Here is a 15,991-nt window from a genome sequence, read left to right as displayed (position 1 = left end):
AAGGTGTGTGAGCAAAAAAATGCTTGAAGAAAGAAGATAGATTATGTGCAGAACCAGATGAGATAAGAGAAGGTTGTAAAGCAGTGCTTTAAATATCCAAGAAAGAAAAAAAAGTGGATTGTTTCTCAATTACATGCAGAGCATAATCATATGCTAGCTTCACCAAATAGCATGCAATTTAGTCGCTCACATAGAGTACGAGCAAAAGTTCAAAAAGATCTTATGGATGTTATTGATGATTCCAATATTTATCCAAGTAAAATAGTTTCTATTTTATCTCATAAGTTTGGTGGGATTGGTATTCTTAATATGACTGATCATGATATTTTTAACTATTTAAGTTGTAGAAGGTGAAAGTAATTGGAAAAAAAAGATGCTTAAATAATGTTAGATTATTTTCATGATTGCCAATAAAAAAAACCCAAGTTTTTTTTATGCAATTCAAACTGATATCGATGGTTGCCTTGCAAATTGCTTTTGGACAGATGCGACATCTAGGATGGCATACAAACATTTTGGTGATGTGGTAGCATTTGATCCTACTTATTTAACAAATAAGTATAAGATGCCTTTTGTTCCCTTTGTCGATGTGAATCATCATTTTTAGTCCATTTTATTTGGATATGCTTTATTATGGGATGAAACTGAAGAAACATTTTTTTGGTTATTGAGAACTAGGCTTGAAGCTATGTATGAATGTCTACCAACAACAATTATCACAAATCAAGACACTGCAATTACTAATGCAATTACAAAAGTTTTGCCTAATGCAAATCACCATTTTTATATGTGGAATATTAAGAAGAAGTTTCATGAAGTTTTGAGTCATGTTTACCATCATAATTATGATTTTAAGAAAGAGTTCAATAATTGTATTCACAACACAATTACACTTAATGAGTTTGAAGCTACTTGGATGAGAGTTATGGAAACCTATAAATTACAAGGTATTTCTTCGTTGGACATAATTTATTCCATTCATGAGAAATAGGTACTTGCTTTTTTATGTAACACATTTTGTGCTGGACTGTCAACAACTCAAAAAAGCAACAGTTTGAATAAAATTTTCAATGACTATGTTAATGCTAGTACTTTGGTTAGTAAATTTGTGGTGAAATTTAAAGAGGCATTGGATGCTCGGTACAACAAAGAATTTGAAAAAAAGCTTGAAGACTATAATTTGAAATCCAATTTGAAGACATTATATCCTATGAAAGCTAAAACATTTCTCATATATAGAAGAAAGTTATTTAGAATGTTTCAGAATGAATTGATTCATGCTCAAGAGTATGTTATTGATCAAATTGAAGTCAATGGTAATTCAAAAATATACAAGGTGCATGAGATTGGTAAGGAGAAGCCTATTTACATGGTAACTTTTATCGTGTTATTGAAAGATGCCATGTGTAATTGCCACAAGTTTGAACTTATGGGAATTTTGTGTTAACACATTTTGGCAATTTTCATTAAAAAATAGGTATTTTCATTACCTTTTCAATACATTTTATGTATGTGGACATGAGATGCTAAGAAAAATGCTATTGTAGAAATACAACAAAATATGCTTGTTGATAAGATCAATAAATCATCTATTATGTGGTTCAACAGTGTTATGTTACACTATCTTGGTCTTTTTAAAAAGGCAACAAGATGAAGTAAACATTATCATAATGCAATTTAAGATATCAAAAACTTATGTGAGGAACTTAATAATTTGATCATTGAGAATGCTGAAGTTGATGAGGCTAAGAAGTTAAATTTCATTATGGATTATGTAGTTTTTTAGGGCAAAATGTTTCATGTGCCGAAATGACGTTACAAGATCTTTTACATGTTCTTACCAAAAGATGCCCTCCTTCAATAAGGAAAAAAGATAGTATTAAGAAAAGTGGTAAAAAGAGTATGACATGTTCATCTTGTAATCTCAAAGTCATACAAAGCATGCTTGTGATAAGCATCAACAACTAAAGTAAGTAATTAACTAAGCCTATTTTTTTTTTACTTTGTTCTATATTTTTTAACTTTAAAAGTAGCAATTTTTATTTATATGGTTTTACGAATATTGCAATAATGAGTTCAATTCAAAGTTAACTTCTAGCACTATTAATGTGATGAAACTTTAATATTTTATGGTATGTTGATCTTTTGTTTATTTTATATTTTTTCATGATGTGCTTTAATTATTCGAGTGATATTTTATTTTGTATTATGTAGGATATGTTGCTAGATATGCTTCCATAAAAAGATAAAATTAAATCTCAAGTCACCACAGTCTAGAAGAATTAGTATATCAGGAACTTTTTGTAAATGGCTGCTACTTTTTTAACTTTTGTTTTTTGCCAACATGAAAAAATAATTAAACAAAAGGTAATTTTTTGGGAAATTGTAATGATTGAAGCTTAAGTACTATATTATTTATTTGATTGGTTATTCTTTTTGTTGGTTATCAGATTATTGTTTTGCTTGATGAAGTGTGAATTGGAGTATTTTTGTTTTTATCATTCTATTTAATAGTGTCATTTTCAGTTCTTGATATAATAATCTTTTGTATCCTCATCTATGTAGTGTATTTTGTTTTGATATTTGTTGCAACTTCTACTACTATCAATTATAGCTTACCTTTATAAACTTAAATACCTTTTTATTGATTTTTTAAAAAAATAATAGCTTGAACTAAATGAATTACAATTTGAAATGACATGCATTAAAATTATTAAAAACTAGTTAATTAATCATTATTAGAAAGTTGGAGCAAAAGCTTTTTATTTCGTTGTTATGTTTGAATGGTTTACATCTACAAAGTTTTCATTTTATCACTCTCAAACCACACTTGGTACATTACATAACTACCACTTAGGGGAAAAAAAAAAAAAAACAAAAAAATAGCAAAAATAGAGGCAACACCATTAAATTTCATATGTAGAACATCCTCTAAAATCCCCTTGATGAGACTTGATAATTTTTTAATCTTTGGTCTAGTACCAGTACCCCCATACCCAGTTTTGCTGTATCCACCACTCTTCAACATCTCAGCACTGTTGGAAATAGTGATTCAAATCCCATAAGAGATTTATTTGAGATTGACTAAATATTACTTGATAGACAAGGAAACTTGTAGAAGAAGAATTCCAATAGGAAAAAGGATTTTTAATAGGCAAGTTTGATTTGCAAAAAAAAATTTTAAACAGAAAGAGTTTTTTAATAGGTAAGTTTGTATGCTTATAAATAGATAGAGTCTTTGTGGAGTTAAGTATGAAAAAAAGATGTAAGAGAGTTGTAGAATTTTATGGGATAGACACCGTATAGGAGTACTGGGGATTTACATCTTATGGGTGTGTATGTTTGAATGTTTGAGAGTGGATTAAATGAGACTGAGAGAGTCCACATAGATATGATGAATGGGTACATATGGGTATGTACTTGTTTGTGTTGAAAAGGTGCACATGGGTATATGTTTGTTTGGGTTGAGAATACTCTATAGGACTAGAGAAAATTGAAAGTGTCTTATGAGTATTGACTGTTGAGTGAGGTTGATGATTTGATTTTTATATTAGTAATTTTTATAACTAGTAGATCTTTTTTCTCATTCGTGGACTTAGGTCGATTGAACCGAACCATGTTAAATTGTTGTCTCTTGTGTGTTTAATTAATTATTTGATTATGCTTCCACTGACATAAATTAGATTAAGACTTTTGGCCTAATAAGTGGTATCAGAGCATGGTTCAAGACATAAGAAGAGGTAAGTCTAGAGGTGCTTAGTTTAAAAAAAGAGTTTGAGTTTAAATTTTGAGGATTGATGATTGATTTACGTGAAACGTGAAGACACTTAAGAGAAGATGATTGTGAAACTTTCATTGCAGGTGGAGCCAAGCATATCTAGCATAAAGATAAATGATTTGATGGAATTTGAGTTAAGGTGGAGATTGTTGGATATAGTAACTCAAATCCCATAAGAAATTTATTTGGGATTGACTAGATATTGCTTGATAGACAAGAAAACTTGTAGAAGAAAAATTCTAAGAGGAAAATAGATTTTTAATAGGCAAGTTTGACTTGTATAAGAAGAATTTTAAGAAAAAAAGATTTCTTAATAGGCAAATTTGTATGCTTATAAATAGATGGAGTCTCTATAGGGTTAGGTATGAGAAAAATATGTAAGAAAGTTTTAAGGTTTTATAGAATAGATACCCCATAGGAGTATTGAGGATTTACGTCTTATAGGTGTGTATGTTTGAATGTTTGAGAGTTGACTAGAGGAGATTGAGAGGGTCCACATAGATATGATGAATGGGTACATATGGGTATGTGTTTGTTTGGGTTGAGAATACTTCATAGGACTAGAAGAGATTGAGAGTGTCTTATGAGTATTTATTGTTGAGTGAGGTTGATGATTTGATTTGTATGTTTGTAGTTCTCTACAACTAGTGGATCTTTTTCTCATCTGTGGATGTAGGTCAGTTGGATCAAACTACGTTAAATTGTTGTCTCTTGTGTGTTTGATTGATTATTTGATTTTGCTTTCGCTGATGTGAATTAGATTAGGGCTTTTGACCTAACAAGCACCACTCAAGGGCACATTTCCACCACCACCTTGATACATATTTGCAATGATTGGATTGCATAACCCTTCTAATTCCTTCAACTTATCCTCAAATTCATCAATTTTTGCTAATTGGTTCCTATCAAGCCATTCAACAGTCTCATTAATGGTCTTCTTGATCTCCTGCTTGTTCGTCGGGTCAAGTTTTCCAAAAAACTTCTCATCTTTCACGGTGTTCCTAATATTGTATGCATAGTTCTCAAAGGCATTCTTGGTCTTCACCTTTTTTTTCACATCCTCATCCTCCAACTTGTATCTCTCTGCCTTTTACACCATTCTTTTCTTGGTCATTCTAAAAAAAAATAATAATCTTGCTTTGACAATCAAAAACTCATTGTTTACAACATTTTCAACAAAAAAGAATCAATATTTTAAAAGTAATCTGTTATTTAGTATATCAAATTTGTTCTTTATTTACTTTTATAGACCATGAAAGGCAATGGGAAAGTACCACTAGACAATCTTCCATAACTTTCATGTTTGATGCTAAAAGTTAATGAGCAGGAAAAGGGCAATTCTATCTTCCTTTTATTGGTAGGTATAATAATACATTTCCCATTTGTAAGCTACAATACTAAACTTGGTAGCAAAAAACTCATTTCACAAAGGTGATAAGTTGCTTTTCAAGCATTCTTAAAAAGTTTTGAACTCTACATTGTTCCAATTTGAATATTTATACACAAACTGAATCAATAAAGAAACTTAATATTGTTATCATCTTATAGCTTTATATTCTCATATTTACTTCTAGACAGGGCATAGCCATCTAAAAGTTAAGAGTTTATCCAGTTGAGGTTACTTATAACTTGATGCCTCGATGGAGTTCCAAGAAAGAAATATAGTGCCAACTAGAAGTCAACAAGAAAAAATTGCACAAAAACTACCAAAGAGCAGATTCTAATAAATAAGATGACAAATAATGATTACCATTCACATAGCTGAAAGCTTTTACAAAGAGCCATCAGGATAATATAGGTCTATGGCAGCATGTGTAGACAAACTGCAAGTGAGCAATGATAAAGTCATCTTTCATAGGCGCAGCTACCAAAGAAAACAATGAAATAAAATATTAAGTGAGTATCATAGTTGCATAAAAAAGGATTCAATAAAAAGAAATAACTAAATAGATATAAAATAGCATGTCTTCATAATTACATCATTACATCTACTGCATCTAATTCTTTTATCCAATTCCATTGTGCTTAAAGGAATAGTCAAAAAAATAAAGCTCTTTACATAGCATGTAGGGAATCAGCCAAAGAATGTGTCAAGATGAGCTAACAAAATATCAACTAATTGGTTCATGATGTTGGCAGTTAAGGGTCAAAAAACTATATGAAAGAGTGTAAATTTTGGCATGTCTCCTTCTGAATGGGTATCTACACCCCCACCTCAAACACACCATAAAAAGAAAAGTTAAACTATAAAGTTTAATCCATTTCTCGACGCAAATACTAACTACAAAAACTGAAAGAAAATGATCTATCAAATTCATTCATGTTTAGGTTTGAACATTTAACTATAAAAGCTACAGCCAACTCCACAAGGTTTATCAATTTATCCATGGTTTTAAAATAAAATATTTTTAAAGACCATGGTTTTAAAACTCAGAAGCAACAACGGAAGAAAAAATAAACCTAAATGGACGGAAACTCATTTGCTATGTTTTCATTGAAGCATTTTATTGAACAAGTAACAAGCATTATAAAAAATGCCTTAATTCGATGTGACAAAAAATTGCATAAATGATGCGAAGTACCAATAGCAAAAACTAAAGATCTATTCAATACCAGTGAATCAATTACTATTATACAGAATTGAACATTATTAGTAAATGTAGACACCAAATTTGTCTAGATTTTAATTAATAGTTCTCGGGTTATAAGAACGAGACCTGATTTCAATTCAATTGGGCTTCAATTCCATTGGGCCTAAAGTCTGATTTCGATCGGGCCTGAAGACCATTTTGTTCTTTAAGCCCAACCTATCTTTTATTTTCTTTGTTTTATTAAATTAAACAAAAATACAAAATACAAAAAAAAAATAAAAAAAGAAGGGGCTGATGGCAATGGTGCCTTGCATGGCACCACTGGCCATCCACCCCTCTAATCACCCATCCCTCACCCATACCCTGCAAACCCTATACTCTTAACCATTGTACCTTACCACTATCGAATAAGATAAAGGAAATAAAAAGGGTGAGGAGCTCATGCTTACACCCCTATGTCGAGCACTGTGCCACCTACTCAGGCACAAGGCATGGTCAATGCTCTATAAATAGAGCTCCTAGCTGAACTTAAAAAAAGGGGGGGAGGAAGAGACTTTAAAAAAAAAAAAACTTTTTGCCAAAAAAACAACAAAAAAAATACAAAAAAATCACAGTCCTTGCCGAATTGGCGAGGAATCCAACACCAAGGAATACCTGCAGAAACAAAAAAATAGTTTGTTTTAGTTTAAAAAAAAGAGACCGAAACTTTAAACCCCGATCTACGTTGATTGAGGCTATTTTTGGCAAAAAGGAGTTTGGATCTTGCAAGAGGGGGTTGATGGAAACGTTTGGTGTTTTTGGGTATTTTTCAACGATCGACCAATGACCACCAATGGCGACAGGAACGACAACGACAGCTATCGGACACCAACTGGTCGACCCCCCCTGCGCTTGGGTTGAGAGGCTTTTTTTCTGAGAATGAAGGAAATGTCGAAAAAAAATTTTAGGCCTTTTATAGAAACTGCCAAAACCAAACGATGTCGTTTCAATAAAACCTCAAAACGACATCATTTTAAAACCCTAAGGATCTACGTGTCAACCCGTAACCCGACCTGAGGTCCACACACCTGACCCACCGACCCAACTTCATCTTTAACTCTGACCGATCTGATTGAACTGAAATCGAACCGCTGAACATGATCAAATTGTTACACCGAACCGCGCATTGATCGGACTATTGATCGGTCTGGTTTAGGTAGAAAAATTTTTATTTTGAATTCTTTTAGATTTTTTTTATATATTATTTTTGTTATTTTAATTATTATTCTTAATATTTATGCATGTTAAAATGTTTAAATTTACCAGAATAAAATTTTGTTGTTTTATAATAATAATTAATAAAAAATATATATTAAAATATATAGTAAAAAAGAAAATTTTATCTGATGATGAAATTCAAAAGTATTCCGAGTAGTGATACCTATGAAATCTCTAGGTAAGAAGATTTTTTTTTAAATACTACCAGTATATTAGAGTATTTATAAAAAATTTTCAATACAATAAAATTTTTTTATATAAAAAATAATAAATAAAAATTAATTAATAAATTAAGAATAAGTAATAAAAATGAGAAAAAAGGAAAATTTATCCAATGATGGGATTCTAAAAGTATTCTAAGTAGAGATGCTTTAAGAAATCTCTAGGTGATAAGATATTTTTTTTAAATATTACCAATGTATTAGAATATTTATAGAAAATCTTCAGTATAATAAAAATTCCTTTTTTCTTCATTTTTTTAAAACGAAAAATATTAATAAAAATTAATAAATTTTTCTAATAAAAAATAAAATGTGTGCATCAACATGTTATTATTTGCATTGCATGCATGACATATTTTTTATGAAAAGTAAATTTGGACCTCCAAGAATGAGATTCTAAGGTATTCCAAGAAGTGATGCCTAAAAAATCTCTAGGTGAGAAAAAGTTCTTCTAATGTTACCAACGTAATGGAACATTTTAAGAACTATTTGAATAAAAAAGGTCTTAATTTATTTTTCTTGAATAAATTTGAGTATCAATAAAAAAAATCAAGAAAATTATTTTTTTCAAACACTAAAAATAAGACTGTTTTTATCAAAATCAAAGGATAACACATAATTAAGTGGTACCATTTTTAAATAGGCGTTGTGGGGTGTTAATTCTTTCCCACACGTAATTGACTCCTGAACCCAAATTCTTATGCAGACCCTAAAATTATCCTTTTAATAAATTTAAATTAATTTTAAGATTTCATTAAAAGGATATGTCTTAATAGGTGGTCAATCGCACCTTGCCAAAAAAGATTAATGGTGACTCCGTTGTTATCTTTTATTTTGTTTTCAAATTCATTGGGCAGACGTAAAACCGTTACAACAGGCTTGGTGACTCCATTGGGGATGCCTTTTATTTTCGAGAGTCAAGCCAAAATTAATTACGTGTTATCTTTAAATTTTGATTTAAATAGTCCTACTCGGTTTCTTAGTTTTTTATTTTTCACTTTCAATAAAATGGTAAAAAAAAAAAACTAACAAACAAATCAAAAAGAAAAAATTCACACACGTTTCTTTTACTATGCTTCTTATGCTTTATTTATTTATTTTTTTACTCTCAATAAATTAGTATATATTTGCACACACAATGACACGGTGCATCTTATGCATGAGCTCTATACTTGGGCTTTGTCCTTTATAGGAGGAAGTAGAGTACCTGCCCTTATGAGGTGATAACCTCCGTAATGGCAAGCAAAATACTTCCACTCAAATTGAACTCTTTCTGTTCCTAGCTTGTAATGAATGAGGATTGGGGTGCCTGACTAATCCAGCGTGGATGACAATGAGGAATAATTTGAGAACCTTTAGACACGTGTCAATCCAAACCGAGCATGTAATAAGCCTAGGAAACCAGCCTTACATACAGCCTCATCCACCTTCTTGTAGGAAATACCTAAGAATAAAAGTTATGTGTAATACAAAACAAAACAAAACAAAACAAAAAATCTCAAAACTAAAAAAAAAAGTTGTTTTCAAACCACATCCTCACATAACTCAATTTTGTTTTATTTTTTTTCTTTTTTGCATTAATCATATCATACAGTTCTACATTAAGATATTTGCTCTAGGACATATTTTTTTCAAGAAGTTTTTATGGATCTCGTAGAACTACAGATTTGCTTATCCTTAGTTAGTGTCCCATGTGAGCCGTATAATGAAATATATATTTGGTCGAAAGAAGCCCAACAAAAGAATAGAGATTGCTTGCCTATTGGCTATGTGTTTGAGTTACCCGAGAAAGTGCATTTAAATTTCACACAAAATGATTTAGAGGACTTAGCTACTATTTGGAGTCAGTTAAGTGAAGAAAGAAAAGAAAGCTTTTACAAGAAGTATAGGCAGATTGCTTCCCTCATTCCAGTAATGATCGATGAATAGCTGATCATGGCAGCTATATAGTTTTGGGATCCATCCTATAGATGCTTCACTTTTAATTAGGAAGATTTGATGCCAACTATTGAAGAGTATTCGATTTTGCTTGGAATAAAACTATAGTGTCCAGATAAAGTATTTACCTAAAAATCGAAATCAAGTTATCGTAAAAAGTTGGCTAAGCTTATGAAGGTCAAAGTAAAAACCACTGATTCCTTTACAAAGCCTAAAGGTGAACATCTTGGAGTCCGTTGGGACTTTTTTCGAAACTTCATTTAGGGGCATTTAAATGATGATCAAGGTATGGCTATGTTTGCTCTAGCATTGTATGGCATGGCAATTTTTACAAAGACTTTGGGTTACATTGAGATAATTATAGTAGACTTTTTTGAGCAAATTAAAACCCAAACAATTAATCTCACTCCAGCAGTCCTAGCTGAAACCATCAAGTCATTGAGTTTCTATCGATGGAATAAAAAAAGATGATTCATAGGATTTGCATCGCTATTATATGCATAGGTTAGAAGTCACTTCAAGTGCAGAAAGAATGCTTTCTCAAAGCCGTATTTTTGAAATAAGGCACCAATTGAAGAGTTTTACAAAAGTTAATGGCCAACATTGAAGACGAAAGAAAAATGGGTCATTTTCTTACGAAGGCTTACCGGGGATGAAATTGAATGGATGGCACCTTGGATGTCTCATGTGCCTTTGTTGTATCATGGAGGAAACGAGCCATGGATACCATTGTTAGGGCTATAAGGTGTTGTAAGTTACGCTCCGTTGATGGTGCTTAGGCAATTGGGTGCAAAGTAGTTTGTTCCTGCTACTCATGGCCTGGTTCAGGTAGAATTATTTATAAGGAACCAAATCCACCAAGAACCTCAGAGCAATTGATCTAAGAATGGAAGAAAATGCAAAGAATGAGATTAAAACCTCTCATCGGCAAAGTCACTCCTGATTATCAGATTTGGAAAGCAAAGCGGCCTAGAGACATAGTACTTTTTCCTGATGATAACTCATATTAATCGGCTAATCTTTTGACAAAAGTACAATTATCAAAAGTTGAGCTAGTTAAAAAAGAATTAGAATCTAAAAAAGAAAAAATAATAAGAGAAAATTTAAGACTTCGTGAAAAGGTGGGACAATTGAAATATGAAGCAGAATTACAAGGGAGTAGATTGACAAAGATCATAAAAGAACGAGATGTGGTCAACAATGATTTGAAAGATCTACATCAAGAAAATAAGAGATTACGAGTTCAATTCAAAACCAAAAACATCACCAAGTCTTACTTAGTCAACAACGTGAAATGAAAGAGCTCCGAGAGAAAATGAACCAATGAAAGGGTAAAGCTCAAGAAAAGCAAAAAGAAACCACCAGAATTTCTCAAGAATGTCAGAATTGGAAGTGGTTATACTCTACAAACTCAGCAAGATTGGTGGAATGCCAAAAAGAAAAGGAAAAGCTGAAAGCCATGCTCGTAAAAGAAAGAAGAAAGCACTTTAAGGTACTAAATGAAAAAGAATCACTTCACCAAGTGATCCAAGGATTAGAGATGCAACTGCAAGACCATAAGAGCCATAGTTCAACAATAATAGATGAGTGGCATAGAAGGAAAAAAGATTGGATCTTCACATATGATTCAGAAAGAGATGCTCACATAAGATGGAAAGCAAAAAGTTTAGGGAGGCAACAATACATAGAGCAAATAACTAATCAAGTTTGCAAGGCAGTGAAGAAAGCATGAGAGATGGTTGAAAAAGTAGAAGCATTAAAAAGAGAAGTCAATCCCATAGGAGAATATGGACAGCGCCTAGTAAACTTTTTAGATGAGGCAAAAGACCATTATGAACAAGTCAAGTGCTTCTATGGATATAATTCTAGGATGGTAAATCCCATGTAATAAAAGTTATATGAAATCAATAAAAATTTCTAGTGTTGAAAATCATCCAAGAACAAATATCTCTCACTTGCATTCATGTATCATGTAGATCATTTTTATAAAATAAGTGAAAAAATAAAATTTTCAACACATAGCATTATGATTTTTTTCTCTTTTTCAAAAAAACTTTGTGGTAATAAAGATTGAAAAATAGCTCACCCATCAAAATTTTTGACCTAACCTACTCATCATTCATACAATACCAGGACTTAAATAAGAATCATGGAGCAAGAACAAGCTAGTAGATTTGAGAGAATCGAGAAAGCTCAAGAAGAACTAAAAGGGGATCTCAGTACAATAATGGATATGCTCAAAAAACTTGACAAAGGAAAAGTAATGGAAGAAAATCCTAGCTTTCAATAGCAATTTCTAGATCTTGTTTACCCTCTAGGGTTTAAGCCATGATTGATCCACCATTCTAAAAAAACTAGAGTACAAATTTCTACTCCCGGTGGTTATCATAATCCTTATCCAGGAATGACATCCACACCTACTCTAGGACAATTCCAAAATTTTGTTAATCCTGTTATGACGAAAAAACCACCAAAGCCAATCTTAGTTCCTGACTTAGATGATCCTAAAGAGAGAGAAATGCTAGGGATGAAAATACTTGAAAAAGTGAAAGATAATAGTGCCCAGGAAAAGATGAAGTTATTGAAAGAAAGGCTTAGGGCAGTAGAAGGAATGAATTTTTATGGCTCCACAAATGCAGCTGACCTTTGTTTGGTCCCAGACGTTGTTATTCCACCTAAATTCAAGTCCCTAAATTTGAAAAATATAATGGTACAAAATGCTTGATAACCCATCTCACCATGTATTATCGTAAAATGGTAGCACATGCTCGTGATGAGAAGTTGTTGATGCACATATTTTAGGATAGCCTTATGAGATCAGTAGCCAAATGGTATGTTTAACTAGATAAGACTCATATTCATTCTTGGTAAAAACTCACAAGGGCATTCTTTACACAATATCAGCATGTCATGGATCTAATTCTAGATCGTCTATCTCTATAATGTATGAAAAAAAAGGTAACAAAAAGTTTTAAAAAGTATGCACAGAGATGGAAAGATGTGGTTGCACAAGTTCAACCTCCTCTCATCGAGAAAGAGACAACTGTCTTATTTGTGAACACTCTGAAGGCATCGTACTATGAGTGATTGATAGGTAATACAACCAAGAATTTTACAAATATGGTGATATTAGGTGAGATTATTGAAAGTGGCATAAAGAATGGCAAGCTCGATACAGGAGAGATGAGTGGAGTAAAGAAAAGTGAAGTTCCCAAAAAGAAAGAGAATGAAGCTTAAGTGGTGAACTACGCAATAGTCCAGAGGTTTCATGCCCTATCCTACACCAATCTACCAAACCCATTACCTTCTCATAAATAATATTACATCCACTCTTCATCTATATCAGCCATACTAACCATTACCACAACCAACTTATTCACCTCAGTTTCAGCCATCCTTTCGAACATCCACATACAATCGTCCTGTTGTACCTACCAGACAAGAATGGAGACCCAGTAATGGTCCAAGGGCCCTAAAAAATACCCAAGAAAAACTCACCTTTAACCCTATTCCCATGACATACATAGATTTATATCCCCGACTTATTGAGAAACATTTACTTGCTCTTGTTATTGTTGAACTTCTGAAACCTGTGTTTCCTAAATGGTATGATCTCAATGCATATTGTGATTATCATTATGGAAATTCAGGTCATTTCACTGAGAACTATACTGTTTTGAAGCATAAAGTGCAAGGGTTAATTAATGAATGAGTGTTAAACTTTGAGACCAGCCAATGAGAGACTCTAAATGTTAATGGGAACCCTCTACTAAACCATACCAGACCATCAATAAATGCCTTAATTAATGGGCAAAAAAGCCACGTGAAGGAAAAAATAAATGAAGTTAAGACTCCAATGGCTAAGGTGTTTAAAGTCTTGGTTAAGATTGATATGTTAAAGTTAACAGAACCTCAGAATTGCTCTGAAACAATTAACTTAACTGAAAGTTGTAATTATCACAAAGGTGCTTTGAGGCATTCTATCGAAAGTTATCATGAATTTCTTCAAAAGGTGAAGAAGTTAATGGATATGGGTCAGATAGAGTTTTATGAAGAAAAAGAAGAGTAGATAGAAGCTAAAGTGTCTACCATTGATTCAAAGAATAAGTTTGTTCGTAGACCAGTAACAATTTATTATGATGAAAAGTCAATACCGAGGCTAGAAAAACCCATCTCCCAATCAATAGTGACAATTAAAGTTTTTGGCCTTTTTTCATACCAGAATGACAAAGTAGTGTCATAGAAGTACGATCATAATGTCATAGTCAATCCAAATACTACGAACATAATAGGCATAAAAGATATAACTTGAAGTGGAAGGTATTATACTCTAGAAGCTCTAGAGAAAGCCAAAAAAATGAAAGCAAAGGTGAGAGAAGATGAGGGAAATCAGAATAATCCTGTTACAGTCCAAAAAAAAAAAATGTCAAGAGCTAGTCTCTAAGAGTGAAGCTTGTGAATTTCTAAAGTTAATAAAACATAATGAGTACAGTGTGGTAGAATAACTGAACAAGATGCCAGCAGAATTTTACTATTATCATTATTGCTAAGCTTAGGGTCACACCGTAATGCTCTACTGAAAGTGCTTAATCAAGTATATGTGTCTCACAATATTTTTGCTAAGTATGTAGAATAGCTTGTTGGCAAACCAACAATTTCAAATTATATCTCTTTCAGTGATGAAGAGATTTCTCCTGAAAGTTAAAGAAGTACCAAAACTCTTCATATTACTGTGAAATGCAAGAATCATATAATGGCTAAGGTTTTAATTGATAATGGCTTATCCATCAATGTTATGCCTATGACTACTCTGGCAAAACTCCTTATTGATGGATCTTATATGAAACCTAGTCATATGATAGTGTGAGCCTTTGATGGGACCTGAAAAAAGATACTGAAAGATATAAAAATGCCATTATAGATTGGCCTATGTACTTTCAACGTGAAATTTCAAGTTATGGATATCTCTTCCTCGTACAGTTACTTATTGGACAAGCCATGGATTCATATGGCAAGTACTGTTCCATTTTCATTGCATTAAAAAATCAAATTCATTATTGATAGAAAATTAACATGTGTGACAGGGAAAAAAGATTTACTGGTAATTCAACCAGTAAATACTTCTTATGTGGAATCAGTAGATGAAGCACTGGACTATTCTTATAGATCTTTCGAGATTGCTAACGCAACCTATATGACTGAAAGATCTAAATTATATTCATTGCACCTGTCTACGACTACTAAAATGGTCATTAAGCAGCTTACTGAAATGGGATGGTAACTTGGAACTAGACTAGGAAAGAACCTATAAGGAATCATAGAGCCACTAGTAGTATATGACAAGAAAGACAGATTTGGCTTAGGATATAAGCCAACAAAAGAGGATAAAATGAAAATGGTGGATGAGAAAAAAGATAAAAGAATGGCTAATCTTGGGGGATATGAGCCAGAGTCAGAGCCTATAGTTATTCCATACTTTTATGATTTTTTTTCGAGAGGATATATTTACCTAGATTTGTCTGGGGCCCTAAATGCAAGATTCATGGAAGAGTTTTCGGAGCTTGCCAGTCAAATGGTAGATGACAAAAAAAAGAAAAATCAAGATGGAAAACTATTCGTGTACCTTTATCTTCTCAATTTTGAGCTGGATAATTAAAGAGTCATAGAGCTACCTGTTGTCTTTAAAACTCTTGAAATGTAATGTGAAACTTTAAATCTCTAATTGCTTTCTATGAGCATTGGTTGATCTTTCATGGTGTCTTTATGTTTGTTGTTTTAATAAAAAACTTAGAAGATATATCCGTATTTCTTTTATTATTTTCATCTTCATTTTGATTTCCATTTTCTCTTTCCATCATTTTTTTGCCATTCCATTTTTGTGTGCCAATATTCTCTTCATATTACTTTTTGTAAGGTCTCAAATAATGAACATGAAGCTAATCATGGCAATAATCTCATATTTGATTTTGAAAACTTAATTCCTATTGACGAACTTGATAATAAAAAAGATTCAGATAACTACACACTACCTCATGATTTGTTACAATTAATAGAACAAGAAAAAAACCAATTGAACCTTACTAGAAAATTATTAAGGTAGTGAATTTGAGGGATAATGAAAATAAAAAAGAGGTTAAAGTTGGTATATCTCTTTTACCAACTGAAAGAAAAAAGCTAGAAGAGCTGCTCTGAGAATATATGGATGT

General features: G+C 32.0%; 1 protein-coding gene across 1 annotated transcript; it reads right to left on the bottom strand.

The window, feature by feature from the left end:
* Positions 1 to 4,553: 4,553 nt before the first annotated feature.
* On the bottom strand, positions 4,554 to 13,301 carry LOC149519155 (heat shock 70 kDa protein-like). The gene is made up of 3 exons (XM_089760217.1): positions 13,284 to 13,301; positions 13,142 to 13,216; positions 4,554 to 4,865 (listed from the first exon to the last, which is right to left on the bottom strand). Exons 1-3 carry the CDS (start codon positions 13,299 to 13,301, stop codon positions 4,554 to 4,556), a joined length of 405 nt encoding a protein of 134 aa, XP_089616343.1.
* Between the last annotated feature and the right edge of the window lie 2,690 nt (positions 13,302 to 15,991).

This window comes from Durio zibethinus, chromosome 4, assembly GCF_047325235.1.
Source record: "Durio zibethinus cultivar Kanyao isolate XHJ-2024 chromosome 4, ASM4732523v1, whole genome shotgun sequence".
In the NCBI taxonomy this organism is placed as follows: domain Eukaryota; kingdom Viridiplantae; phylum Streptophyta; class Magnoliopsida; order Malvales; family Malvaceae; genus Durio; species Durio zibethinus.
The sequence above is the reverse complement of the archived record's forward strand: the minus strand, read 5'-3'. Positions and strand labels throughout refer to the sequence as shown.